This window comes from Akebia trifoliata, chromosome 15 (assembly GCF_017979445.1).
Source record: "Akebia trifoliata isolate Shusen 1 chromosome 15, ASM1797944v1, whole genome shotgun sequence".
Classification (NCBI taxonomy): domain Eukaryota; kingdom Viridiplantae; phylum Streptophyta; class Magnoliopsida; order Ranunculales; family Lardizabalaceae; genus Akebia; species Akebia trifoliata.
The window spans coordinates 7,712,167-7,725,951 of record NC_141389.1 but is presented as its reverse complement, the minus strand read 5'-3'; the positions used below and the strand labels follow the sequence as shown (position 1 = coordinate 7,725,951).

Sequence of the window (13,785 nt, the reverse complement as noted above, 5' to 3'; positions counted from 1 at the left end):
CCATTGACAACTAAGCCCTTCTACGTAAGAAAAGCCATCAGGGGGAGCAAATTCAATCACCCCATTGTGATCATAAACATCTTCTTTCCTGTTACAGAGTCCTAAAATTATTTGGAAATCCACTATGTTTGGTAACATCCAAAGTCTGGAAACTAGAAATCAGACTTTAGAAGTTTCATCCACCGTCCCCCCATCGCTGGTTCAAAACTTCGGAATTTTGGTTCTGGAGTCTGAAATCTGAAACGAAACAAACGGAAATAATGCTTGTGAAGTCCAAATTTTTAAGGTGGACCACTTCCATTCAGACTTCAGAAGTGTTACGAAACACACACTAAGTATCTCGAGAAAACAGAAATTGAGCTTAAATTTAGCTTACCTGTAGAGTAAATGAGCTCCCATCCTCTCGACTTAGTAGACATAGTTCCCGCTGTTGAACTTGACATATTCTCTTGAGCCTATTGACTTGAGATTTTTGTCGTAATTCCATTATTACTCGACTGAATATTGTAGCATCTCAGTGGGATTGAGTCTAATTTGCAGATCCAGAGATGATCATCACCAGATGATGCAGTTGACAGGTAATTAAAGGAGAAAGCGATGAACTTTGCTGTTGGGTATTGGATTGTCCACTGACATTTCTGGTTAGGAGGATATGGCTGTTGCCCATCAGTGTGATTTACTGTTATTCCCGAACTGACTATGCTTTGGGCTCTCTCAATATTAGAACGTGAAAAAACCCATATTTGACTGCCCAAGGCCGTCAAATTTCATAAAATTTGATGGACTAAGGCGTTGAATTTTTATTTTTGACGGTCCTAAACTGTCAAACTAATGGGGAATGGGAAAAATTCAATGGCTCTAAGCCGTAGAATCTGGGGATCATTAAAACTTGTTGGAATTAGAGGGTTGAATTAGAAAACCCTTTAATATTCATTTATTTGCAACCATATGGTAAATCAATCTATTAACCATAGGGTATTTAAATCCCATGTTTGCTTTATGCTTTTTACTTTATGTTTTATGCTTTTTACTTTATTGCTTTATGTTTAGTTGAATGTTCTGATTTTGCCTTGAGTAATTTTAGTCCCACATCGACTAGAAGAAGAATTGATTTGTAATTCTTAAGTAGTTGTGCTTCTAATAGCTTTAAAGTGGATAGAAGTAGTGGGCGGGCTCACGCGCGCACACGGGGGTCCAAGAGGGAAACCCATGGTTCTAATAGGAATTTGGATCCACCGGTCCAAAAACCTTAATGCGTGTGAGCACGTCTTACGTGCGCGCAGAGGGGGGTGCAAATTCTCGGATTTACACCTCACGTGGGTGCGCGTCAAAATTCTATTTTGGAACCAATTTATTTATTCTGAAACAGCAATGTGACTATTCTAAAACAGTCACTTTCTCTTTTATTTATATCAGTTGTTTAATCGATTTAAACTTACTTAATTTTTTCTCTGCTATTTTATACTCTCGAATTATCAATTGATTTATTATTCGTTGTGAGAGCACACAATATCATCGAGTTCGAAGTTACGTTCCAATTTAGAGTACCCTTTTGGATACGTGGGTTGTTGGATCCTGCAGAACGAACGCTTACAGACTGTGGTACCGTAGCAGGGGCGAATTTCGTTTTAGGACAGTGCTTTATGCACGCCTCAACCATTTCTTTTTTAGGTAATATTTTCTATTGCATTCAATTTGAAAATCAAGGTTTATTTCTAACTTCTTCTCTCTCTGCCATAAGAAATCAGTACATAAGAAATAACAGTGTAGGTTCCACATGGTTCTGCACGCAAGAAATTGGATTAAAACTTGGTAGAGACAAAACCAACCTCCTATTAGAAAATGATTCATAAGTTAACAAATTCTATTTGATCAATGGAGCTGATGGGGTGTTATTAATTATCTTGTCTGTCGAAGTTAATAAAGAAGAACAGATCACACAAGATACCAAATTTACGTGACTTGGTAAAATTGCCTACGTCCATGGGTGGGGATTAAAATTTCTTCTTGATGAAGTAACGAAAAATATAATACAATTTAAGGTCTTTCCAATTGTCTCCGCTAAGTAAGACGTTCACTTTTGAAAATGTCTCATATACATAGGTGGGAGCAAGGGAAGGGGGGTCAGATTTCTCCGGATGGGAGTTTATCGGCACCAAAACTCTGCGATGAACCCAAATCCTGTATACCTCCCCATAATTAACTTGAGATTAGGGCCTTAAACCACAATATCCCCGACTTTTCCTACTTGTTTTTAGTGATGAACAAATTAGCATAAATAGAATTGAATGCCAAATGTATCCTTACTTTCCTTCTACTTTTTCTTAGTTGTGCATCTAAACATTTTTGGCAAAAATAAATGGTTTATGTGAGAAATTAAGGGTATATTAGTTACTACTTGTATTGGTGGTTATAACACCTGAGAGTTTCTAGGCACAATTCTTGATCTACTAGCCCCATATATGTTGCACTATGTATCTATAAACCCTTCAATCCAATTGCATTGAAACTTCCATTTCTTTGTGTTGAAGTATGGCTCAGAAATCAATTAGGCCTGGTCCAAGTGTATGTATCGTTGGGTCTGTCCAAGGTAATTTGGGTTGGGTTTTCAATTTATGTAAGTGTCCCACTTATGTGGTGCTTTTAAAAAGAGTTTTGTTTTTTTGTTATAAGAAGTCTAACTTCAAGTCTTAAGTCTTTTCTAGATAAGAGAGTAGAGCAAGAAAAAAACCCAATTAAGGAGCAGAGGTTGAGAGGTTTGGGAAGATTGAGATCTAGAAGAAAGTAAATCTAAGTGATAAATAGATCCCTTGTATCGATTTGCCCTGTTTTCTTCACAGTAAAATCGAACTCCAACACTCATACCTCCGTGGACATAGCCTTTGGGTGAATCATGTAAAATCTCATGTTGTAGGTATTGTGTTCTTACTATTTATCTTTATGTGGTTATTTATCTTCTTTACATTTGCTACAATTAGTTGGGTTACCCTTCATTGCCATTATCAAGCAAGGTCTTGGAAAGTGTAGCATATAAGATATTTGGTTAAGTACCCAATAAATGTTTGATCAAATTACTAAGTGAGCTTCACAAGTGTGTTTACATACAAAACAAGTGATATCAAAGCCTACATTATCTAGGGTGTTTACAATGGCGGAAAATAATACAACGATAATCGAAAGTTTTTATGGGATGAAGTTTAAAGTAAAACATTTTGATTGGAAAATCAAACTTTACATTGTGGCAAATGAAGATGAGAAATATTCTTATCCAATAAGGGCTTCATAATTGTATTCGAGACATTGAAACGAAGCCGGAGAGCATGTCCAAAGAAACATGAGAGGAGTTGGATTTGAAGGCTATTAGTTCCATTGAGTTGCATGATTCCAATAAAGTCATATATAACGTCGTGGAATAAAAAATCGCAAAGGGAACATGGGATAAGCTTGAGAAGTTTTACATAGGAAAGACTTTGTCCAACAAATTATGCCTTAAGAACCAACTATGTGACCTAAGGATGGAGGAGAGACAAGATATCATGGAGCAATTGAACACGTTCAATCGGTGTTTTAGTGATTTGTTGAAGGTAGAAGTGAAGTTTGAAGAAGAAGACAAAGCATTACTTTTGTTGAGATCACTTCCTAATTCCTTCAAACACTTTCGAACTACGCTTATATTTGGCAAGGAGACTCTCAAGTTTGAGGAGGTGGTTTAAGATATAATCTCTCACGTGACTATAAACAAGTCAAGTGAGAAGGATGCTCAGGGGGAAGGACTCATTACAAAGGGTTCTAGTGAGCAAGGCCGAACAAAAGATTAAAATAAATCCGAATAGAAAATTCTATATTCAAATCTAGAAGTTATAAAAAAAAAAAAAAAAAAGAAGTGAAGTGATACTATTGTGGGAAGAAAAGACATTACAAAAGAGATTGTAAAAAATACAAAATGGAAGTAAGAGAAAAGAAGAAATCCGAGTCAAGCTTCATAGCAAGCATAATATCGAAAAGTGATAGAGATGTTCTAATGGATAATAATGCGGCATGCAAAGTTATTGGAATAGGTACTATGAAGATAAGAATGTATGATGGGGTTGTTAGAACCTTGGGTAGTGTGAAGCACGTGCCAACACTCAATAAGAATTTAATATCCTTAGACAAACTCGACTCAAATGGGTGTTCTTTCTCAGCAAAGGATGGAGCACTCAAGGTGTCTAAGGGAGCTATAGTGATTATGAGTGGTGTAAAACTTGCAAATAACCTTTACAAGCTTTCGGGGATCACAATTCTTGGTGAAGTTGCAATATCCATGGAAGAAAGTTCTAGCAAGAAGAAAACTCAATTTTGGCACTTACAGACTTGGCCATATGAGTGAAAGAGCAATGCAAGAGTTACATCGACGATAATTGTTGAAAAGTGTTGGAGCATGCAAGTTAGAGTTTCGTAAGTTTAGTGTGATAGGAAAGTAAAGTAAGGTGTCGTTCAAGGTTGCCAACAAAGAAATCAAGAGTAAGGGATTATTAAACTACATTTATTCTAATGTATTAGACCCATACCTACTAAATCAAAAGGTGGAACTCGCTACTTTGTCACTTTCATGGATGATTTTTCAAGAAAAGTTTAGATATACTTTATGAAGGAGAAATCCCATGTCTTTACCAAGTTTGTGAAATAGAAGACCGATGTAGAAAATCAAATGAGAGACAAATCAAATACTTGAGAAGCGACAATGGAGGTAAGTTCAAAGATTGCAAGTTCTTGAAGTTTTGCAAAGAAGAAGACATCACAAGGCATTTTACCGTGAAGAAAAATCATCAACAAAATGGTGCGGCGAGAGGATGAATAGAACTCTCATGGAAAGGGAAAGATGCATAAGGCTCCATGCGGGGTTGCCCGAACCATTTTGGGTGGAATCTATTAACCATGCTTGCTATTTGATTAATCGATCACCATCTAAGCTACTTAAATTTAAATGTGTCGAAGAGGTATGGACGGGTAAAGAAATTAACTACTCTACATTGAAGGTGTTCGGATGTAAGACATATGTTCTCATTCCTAGTGATGAGAGAAACAAGTATAAAAATAAAAAAATCAAAGATATTATCAAACATGATTTTAATAATTAATTGACGTTCTAGAAGTAGAACATGATACAATTACACAAATTGAAGCAAATGATCCAGAAGAAAATCAAGTTAAATCGGATATATACATACTTGTCAGTTGCAATTGTTTGTCAAAATACTGTGAACATAATAGACATGGATCTAGGATTTGATCTTGAACAAATAATATAATAATCGAAATCGAAAAGCAATAATTATAAAATACCTGGATTCACTTTTTCGATTATCCGTGGAGAATACGTTGATCTTGATCTGTGAAGAATAGGTGCACTGCCCCAACTCTACCTACACCTTTGGTGATGGGAACCTTTATCTCAATGATAGAATAATTTGTGTGTAGAGAGAGGAGGACGACCACCTATTTATAAAGAAGGATACTAGATTTTTTACCCATCGTAGAATTCTAGTATTAGGTGAATACCACTTAAATTTTAATAGGATGTTCACTAACCCATCATATTTGATACTAGTAACCAATGCCAGACCACTAGCATGGTTTCCAATTATATCCTTAATGTTTTGAACAAATTACAATCCAATATTTATATAAAATTTGTATATGTGAAAAAGCCATAAAATATTTTTGATAATGAAAATAAATAAATAATAAAATAATAATTCCAACAATCTCCCACTTGGCCTTCACATATACCTTTTGTTTAAAAAACGACTCTCTAGATTGTTACCTTTTGAATAATCGAGTACACTCTTTTCAAAAATAATTTAGATAATCTTTAACTGTCACCTTCATTTAAAGATACCACTAATGATGGATCATGGATGTAACAAAGTGCTCATTTGTCGGCCCTAAAACAGTTTCATGGTCTCAAAACTAGTATCATTAATGAATTCAGGAGTTTATCTTTACGTGAACTTTCTTTGTGGTATTAGAGCAATGTACAGTCTTCAATGTAGTCTGTATGTACATTCCCTAGGTATCCAGCTTCATACTCATCGTATGTCATTCTGATATCTTACTAGCAACCAGTTATGTGATATTCCATCACCTTTCTATCCAGAATGAAGACTTCATCAACGTGATGCCAAGTCACGTCTAGTCCAAGTATATCTTTAACACTTTACGAGTAAATCTACTCACAGGCAAACATAACATGTGTACACAATAATGCATAAATAATGACTAGTCATAATCAATTTCTTTAAGCAGTAATAAATAGTCTATCAAGAGTATAAATGAATCAAAACAAGCATAAAGTAACTCAATACTTAAATAATATGAACAAATGACATGACAACTCCCATACGAGTTACATGTTCCTTGAAAATCTTTGACGAGAATCCTTTTGTAAGAGGGTTAGCTATCATATTGCTAGAAAATATATTGATAATCTCAATCAATCCTTCACGAAACTTTTCACATACTAAAAGGTACTTTATTTCGATGTGTTTGTTTCCTCTAGTCACTATTTTATTCTTTGCAAAATCAGTAGCAGCCTTGTAATCACAATAGACAGCAATAGGTCTATCAATGGAATCCACAATCTTTAATTCACCGATAAAATTCTTCAACCAAACTGCTTGACAAGTTACTTCATAACATCCAATAAACTCTGAATACATAGTTGAGTTTGTCAGAATGATTTGTTTTACGTTTCTCCATGAGATAGCTCCATGCCCAAGCATGAAAATATAACATGAAGTAGACTTCAAGCTATCACGACATCCAACATGATCTACATCAGAATAACCAACAACTTGAAGCTCACTCGATCTTCTATATACTAACATAAAATCTTTTTTTCTCTGCAAATATCGAAGTATTTTCTTTACTACTCTCCAATAAGTAATACCGTTCTACTGATATCTCCCAAACATACCAACGATGTAACTGATATCGGGTCAGATGAAAATCATTACATATATAAGACTACCAACTGCTGAGGTATATTCTGATGCATCAACCTCCATCTTCTCAAACTTGTTCTTAGGACACTAATCTTGGCTGAATACATATCCTTTTGCCACAAGAACCTCACGAGAAGCACATTTATCCATACCAAATCTTTTGAGCAATTTTTCAATGTATGCCTTCTATGATAAACTCAAAACTCAACTTGTCTATCTCTGTGAATTTTAATCCCGAACATATTGAGCATCCCCCATATCTTTCATGTCAAAAAATTTTGACAGAAAAAACTTTGTATCACATAAGAATGAACATCATTGTTTGCCAACAATATATCATCAATATAAAGTACAAGAATGATGAATCGACTCCCACTCATCTTAAGATATATGCACTTGTCGACGACATTTTCTTTAAATCTATATCCGGTCACCACTTGATCAAATTTCAAGTACCACTGTCTTGATGCTTGTTTCAACCCATATATTGATTTTTTTTTTCAACTTGCAAACAAGATGTTCTCTTTTGTCAACTTTAAAACCATTAAGTTGTGTCATGTAAATCTCTCGACCTTACCTTCTAAATCTCTTTTAGTTTTGAAAATTCATTTGCATTTGATTATCTTACAACTTTCTGGAAGCATCTTTAGTTCCCATACTTCATTTTTTTTCATAGATCTCAATTCTTTTTTCATTGCTTCTTGCCAGAATTGAGATTCATTTGAGTCCATTGCTTCTTTGAATGTTGAAGGATCATCTACATCACCTTTGATAGCATCTCCTTCCTGTAAGTACACCTCATAATCATCTGTAATAGTTGGTATGCGTTCTCGAATAGATCTCCTAATGGGAATGATAGGTTGTGAACTTGAGACCACCACCGTTTGAGGATTGGGTTCTGGTTGGATTGTTGTATCTTCTTCTATAATGACTATAGGGATAAGTGAAACCACCAAATGAGGTAAAGGTTACGGAATAAAACATATGGTAGATCACTACGTTTCTCTTCAAATGTAATCTTCCTTCGCTTTTTACTCCCACTGTTTTGACCATATTCAAAAAACCTAGCATGATTGGTTTCTACAATCTCCATATGTCTCAACAGACAGAAAAATCTATAACCCTTCGACCTATCAGGATAACCAAGAAAGTAACAAGTTGTCGTTCGAAGATCAAGCTTTCTCTAATTTGAATTATACAACTTTGCCTTGGTAAGACACCTCCAAACATGAATATGGTTAAGGCTCGATTTCTTGTTGACAAACCCCTTCTAGATTCTTTTGCAACCAATTCTTATAAGCAAAGCAATCCCTCTTCACGTGTCCCTTCTTCTTGCAGAACCAGCAATCTTCATTATCTATTTTCTTAGCCTCTATCTTTTCCTTGATTGTTTTTCTGATTCTTGAAACCCTTGAACCATTTTCCTTACTTGAAGTTCTTGTTGCTACCTTTCTTAAAACCCTTATACTTGAAATTTTTCTTACTACTTGCATGAACTGCTAAGTGAGCTTACTCAACCTTCGATCCTTTCAATCTTGTTTTCTCAGTAACACAAAGAGAAATCAACTGATTCAAATCCCATTTAGTTTTTTGTGCACTGTAATTGACCTTAAAAGTATCAAAAGATTTAGGTAGAGATAAAACTGTCATGTGAACCAAAAGGTCATCTTCAAAAATAATCCCCTGCTCTCGAAGACCAATGACAATTTTGGACATCTTAAGTATGTGTTCCTGCACATTTCCGTTACCATCATGTTTCAGATTCATTAACTGATCGAAATACTCATACTGAACAGATCTCTTTGTTCCCACAAACTTTTTATTGATGATCTGCAACAGTTCTTTAACTGTATCTATGGTCTGAATACCACCTCGAAAAGTCTCACTAATAGATGCTCGAATGATCATCATAGACAATCTATTAGCCTTTCCCATTTACCAAAATGAGTCATCACCAACTCCGTAGAATCTGGAAGTGGAGTCGGTAGCATATCCTCAAAGAGAACAAAATTAAAATCCATGCATCCTAGCAAAATGTCAATATTCATTCTCTAGGATAAATAATTAGAACCATTAAGAGGCTCAATCCCTACCAGACTCTTTTGAATCAATGACCCATCCATAACTAAATTAAAATATGGTCAAACATTAATATATATTGTGGGATTCAATTCTTTCAATTCATACTAGGGGTTTTGGTCGAATTGTTTCAGAGTGATTTATTAAGGGTGAAACTTTCCACTCTGCAGGTACAAATAAGTCGCATCATTAAGACTCGTCTTTGGGTTGAGATCTCAATATGCTATATGTTTCCTAAAATTGCGTTGGAATTCGCACATAAACCTAGTCACTCATGTTCCAGTTCAATCCAGACACTATCCATACCTTTAGGCAAGAGGGTTATCCTTCTCTCCCCATCACACTTGTGACTATTCTATTCACTCGATCTACACAAACATCCCTAAATCACCTTTAGGCAGAAATTAGTGATTTCATGCAAAAGAGTGCCACAAAGTGATCTTAGTGAAATACTAAGTCTCAAAATTCAAGATCCCGTAACTTTCATAGAACGGTCACCTTTAGGCAGACTACTATCCTATTTCCATCACGTTCCTTAAACGATCACTCAAAGTGTCTTCCTAAACCCCTATAGGCAAGACCTATACCCAAATATATCTAAATTTTCTTTCTAATTGTTCTTGTTTTGCATGTGAGTACATTAAAAAAAATAACTAAATATTCAATATAAAAGAAAGTAATTATAGATATATTCTCCAAAGGGTACTTAATCTAAACTTTACTATTATATGTTGTTGTCAATGAATTATTTTAACATTTTTATTCAATAGATCTCGAAAAAATATTCAAAATAAACTCTTGTTTTGTCCAAATCGGATTTAAAACAATTTAGTTATGATTTTTCAAAGTTTTGAAGGAAAAAAAATGGTTTTCTATGGTCTGGTTCACATTTGAACCAACTGGACCGGTTTGGCTGGACCGGTTTGACTCGAATCAGGTCAGATGTTTACCCAAACGGATCGTATTAATTAATCGGGCTGACCCAACAAAATATTAAAGCATTGTTTTATTTGAATCGAGCTTAGCCCACACTAATTATCAACGAGCTTAGCCCAACAAAAAACAAAAGCCCAATCAAATAAATGTTATTGGGCTTACCCCCAACAGAAAACAAAAGCCCAATCAAATAAATGTTATCGGGCTTTAGCCCAAACTGATTATGCAAACGAGTTTTAGCCCAATCGAATGATGAAAACGGGTCGGATTTTTGAATCGGGCATAACCCAACAGAATAATAAAATTCTTAAGTTTTTATTTAAAGCGGGCATAGCCCAACTGAATGAATCTATCGGGCTTGGCCCAACAACTCCTTAAAACGGGCTTAGCCCAAAATCGATGAACAGTCGATCATCTTCTTCATCAAGAAGACAGACCTGTTGTAAAACCCTAGCCGCGTTGCCACCCAATCGCAGCCATCCAAACGTCGATCGGCAGATCTGATCACCGACGTCCGGTAATTAATACGGTCACCGGAAAGCATCCGGTAACATCCGATCCAATAAAAACGCGATCGATCGGCAGATCTCATCGGTTGAAATTGCGAACCGAAGAGTTTCTAAATTTTTTATTACGTACCCACTTAAATCGGATCACAAAAATAATAAAAAGGAAGAAAAAGATCGAGATTGATCTCGTTCGAGGGAGATCGGACCTCCTAAGCCACCAATTCGAGATGGTGAATCTCCAAATCCAATAGGATCTTAATAATAACTTCTCTGCATATTTTCATTCGTCTAATAATGAATTTAAATACAAAGAAATACTACATTAACTACCCACTTATTCAAACTACCCACTCTCCTATTCATTCAAGTAACTACCCCATAACCATAACTCCATAACTCCTACACAATTCGTAACTACCCTTACCCATTACCTAAGACTCATTAACTAATAGAAATTCTAAAATAATTAAATTAAAATACATCAAGATGCATCAAATCTTAATACAAGATAATAAATTTCTAGGCACATAACATACTCTACCCTTTGTAAAAAAACATTGTCCTCAAGGTTTCAATCTAGAAAGTATTCCCTCCCCCTTCATCTTCAATTTCCTTTCCATCATCTCGCTCGCCAATTTCATTCATTTCTTTTGGCCAATTCCCCTCCAAAGAGAAAAGCTGCTGAACTTTACATTTATGACATAACCCACGATCTCTACGCTCTTTCATCTCTATAGGTGAGAGTCATTTAAGAGCAACTGATAATGGTTTTCCTGAATGAACGATTGTGTTGGTGTCATTTGTATGGTCGTTCATCCGATTTCGAGCCAATGTTTTTTCTTCTTGCATGCAAGCGAGGCCAATTGCATCAGTGAGTGTTGTTGGTTGAATACTCAAACGAATTTCTTCATTCAATCCTCCCACAAAACAACTCACCATGAAGGACTCATTAAGACCTTCAGTTATGTTTGCTAACTCTTCAAACTGAGTTTGATATTACTCCACCGAAAACGTTTGTTGCAGTTTAGACAGCATAGCCGTTGGATCCTCGTATGGTGAAGAGCCGAATCTAACTTGCAAAGCAGAAGCAAATGATTCCTAATTTGAAATCGCTCCTGATCTTTCCATCCAACGAAACCATTGGAGTACCTTCCCTTCCATGTGAAAGAAGGCTATAAGTAGCCTTTGTGTGAAGGGTGTCTACTGGTGTAAAAAAAATTGCTCTGCCCTATAAAGCCAACCATCTGGATCCACCCCCGTAAACCTTGGAAATTCCAGTTGTACTGTACGAGTTTGAATTCTCTTGTCAATATCAAATTGATAAGGTTCATCAAGTCTATTAATTGTCTTACTGGAACTCTCCCCTATCTCCTTGCCTTTTTCTTTAGAGAGGTGCTCAATTTTGGTGTCCAAACTTGAAACCTTCATCACTAGCTCATTGAGGATCTTCCCATGCATCTCTGTGGTTTCCTTCAAGAAACCCATCATCTCATCGAGTTTGGCATTTCGTGTTCTTTCCGCCATTCCAGAATCTACTGCTCTGATACCAATGTTACGTACACACTTAAATTGGATCACAAAAATAATAAAAAGGAAGAAAAAGATCGAGATTAATCTCGTTCGAGGGAGATCGGACCTCCTAAGCCACCAATTCGAGATGGTGAATCTCCAAATCCAATAGAATCTTAATAATAACTTCTCCGCATATTTTCATTCGTCTAATAATGAATTTAAATACAAAGAAATACTACATTAACTACCCACTTATCCAAACTACCCACTCTCCTATTCATTCAAGTAACTACCCCATAACCATAACTCCATAACTCTTACACAATTCGTAACTACCCTTACCCATTACCTAAGACTCCTTAACTAATTGAAATTCTAAAACAATTAAATTAAAATACATCAAGATGCATCAAATCTTAATACAAGATAATAAATTTCTAGCCACATAACATTTTTTTTTTAATTCGGTTTAACAGATCTGAATTTTCTATTCGATTTCAGAGTTTCATCGACTTCGGTTTTAATGTATTTCGATTTCTAATTGATGATCGATTTATTTCAAAAAATAAATAGATAAATCTGAATTCGTATCAGATTTAATCAAAATCGATTTAAATTCGACTTCGAATTTAATCAAAGTCTGGTTCTTTTAGATTGGAAGAACGAGATTTAGGATCTTTGCCTTTGTTAATCTTCTTTTGAAGAAAGAAAATGGCAGATTTAATTATCAAATAAATTGACTTTAATAAATCAATTTTAAATAAATAAATAATATTTATTTCAAAATATGAATCTAATCAACTCAGATTTAATCAAACAGTTTTGAACAAGAACAAATCCAAATAGGCTCTGATACCAATTGTTTGTCAAAATACTGTGAACATAATAGACTGGATTTAAGATTTGATCTTGAACAAATAATATAATAATAGAAATCGAAAAGTAATAATTGTAAAATACCTGGATTCGCTTTTCCGATTATCCGCGGAGAATATGTTGATCTTGATCTGCGAAAAATAGTTGTACTACCCAAACTCTGCCTACACATTTGGTGATGGGAACTTCTATCTCAATGATATAATAATATGTGTGTAGAGAGGGGGGACGATCACCTATTTATAAAGAAGGATATTAGATTTGTATTAGATGAATATCACTTAAGTTTTGATAGGATGTTCACTAACCCATCATATTTGATATTGGTAACCAATGTCAGACCACTAGCATGGTTTTCAATTATATCCTTAATGTTTTGAACAAATTACAATCTAGTATTTATATAAAATTTGTATATGTGAAAAAGCCACAAAATAATTTTGATAATAAAAATAAATAAATAATAAAATAACAATTCCAACAGCATTCACCAAGATAGCTTTGACATAAGGCGTAAGAGCATGATAGTACTTTTTGAAGTGCTCTTGTGAAAAACCATATAGAAAGAAAAATAACAACATGTTCAAGGGCATGAAATTAGATTTTCAAGCATTATAATTTAATTGCTTTATCTTTAGATGTTTCAACATAAAGTGATACATGAATTACTTCTTAACGCTTGAAACAAAACCAAAGAAACAAAAACTAAAGAAAACAAAATAGAATGGTGCATGCTCATGCATGGTTTTAAAACTTGGTTTTGTGTCTCGTCTCATCCATGCCTGATATCAAGTTGTCTCAGATGAGTTTTCTGATACGTTTGAGATGTCTCATCCAAAATTTTCAAAAAATGAACATGAGGTATTAAATCTCATTCTAAAAATTGA

The 13,785-nt window shown here is 34.9% G+C and overlaps 1 protein-coding gene across 1 annotated transcript; it reads right to left on the bottom strand.

Moving 5' to 3' along the window:
- Nucleotides 1–8,495: 8,495 nt before the first annotated feature.
- Nucleotides 8,496–8,921, bottom strand: LOC147384176 (uncharacterized). Its single transcript, XM_086424871.1, has one exon. It carries the CDS (start codon nt 8,919–8,921, stop codon nt 8,496–8,498), a length of 426 nt encoding a protein of 141 aa, XP_086280997.1.
- Between the last annotated feature and the right edge of the window lie 4,864 nt (nt 8,922–13,785).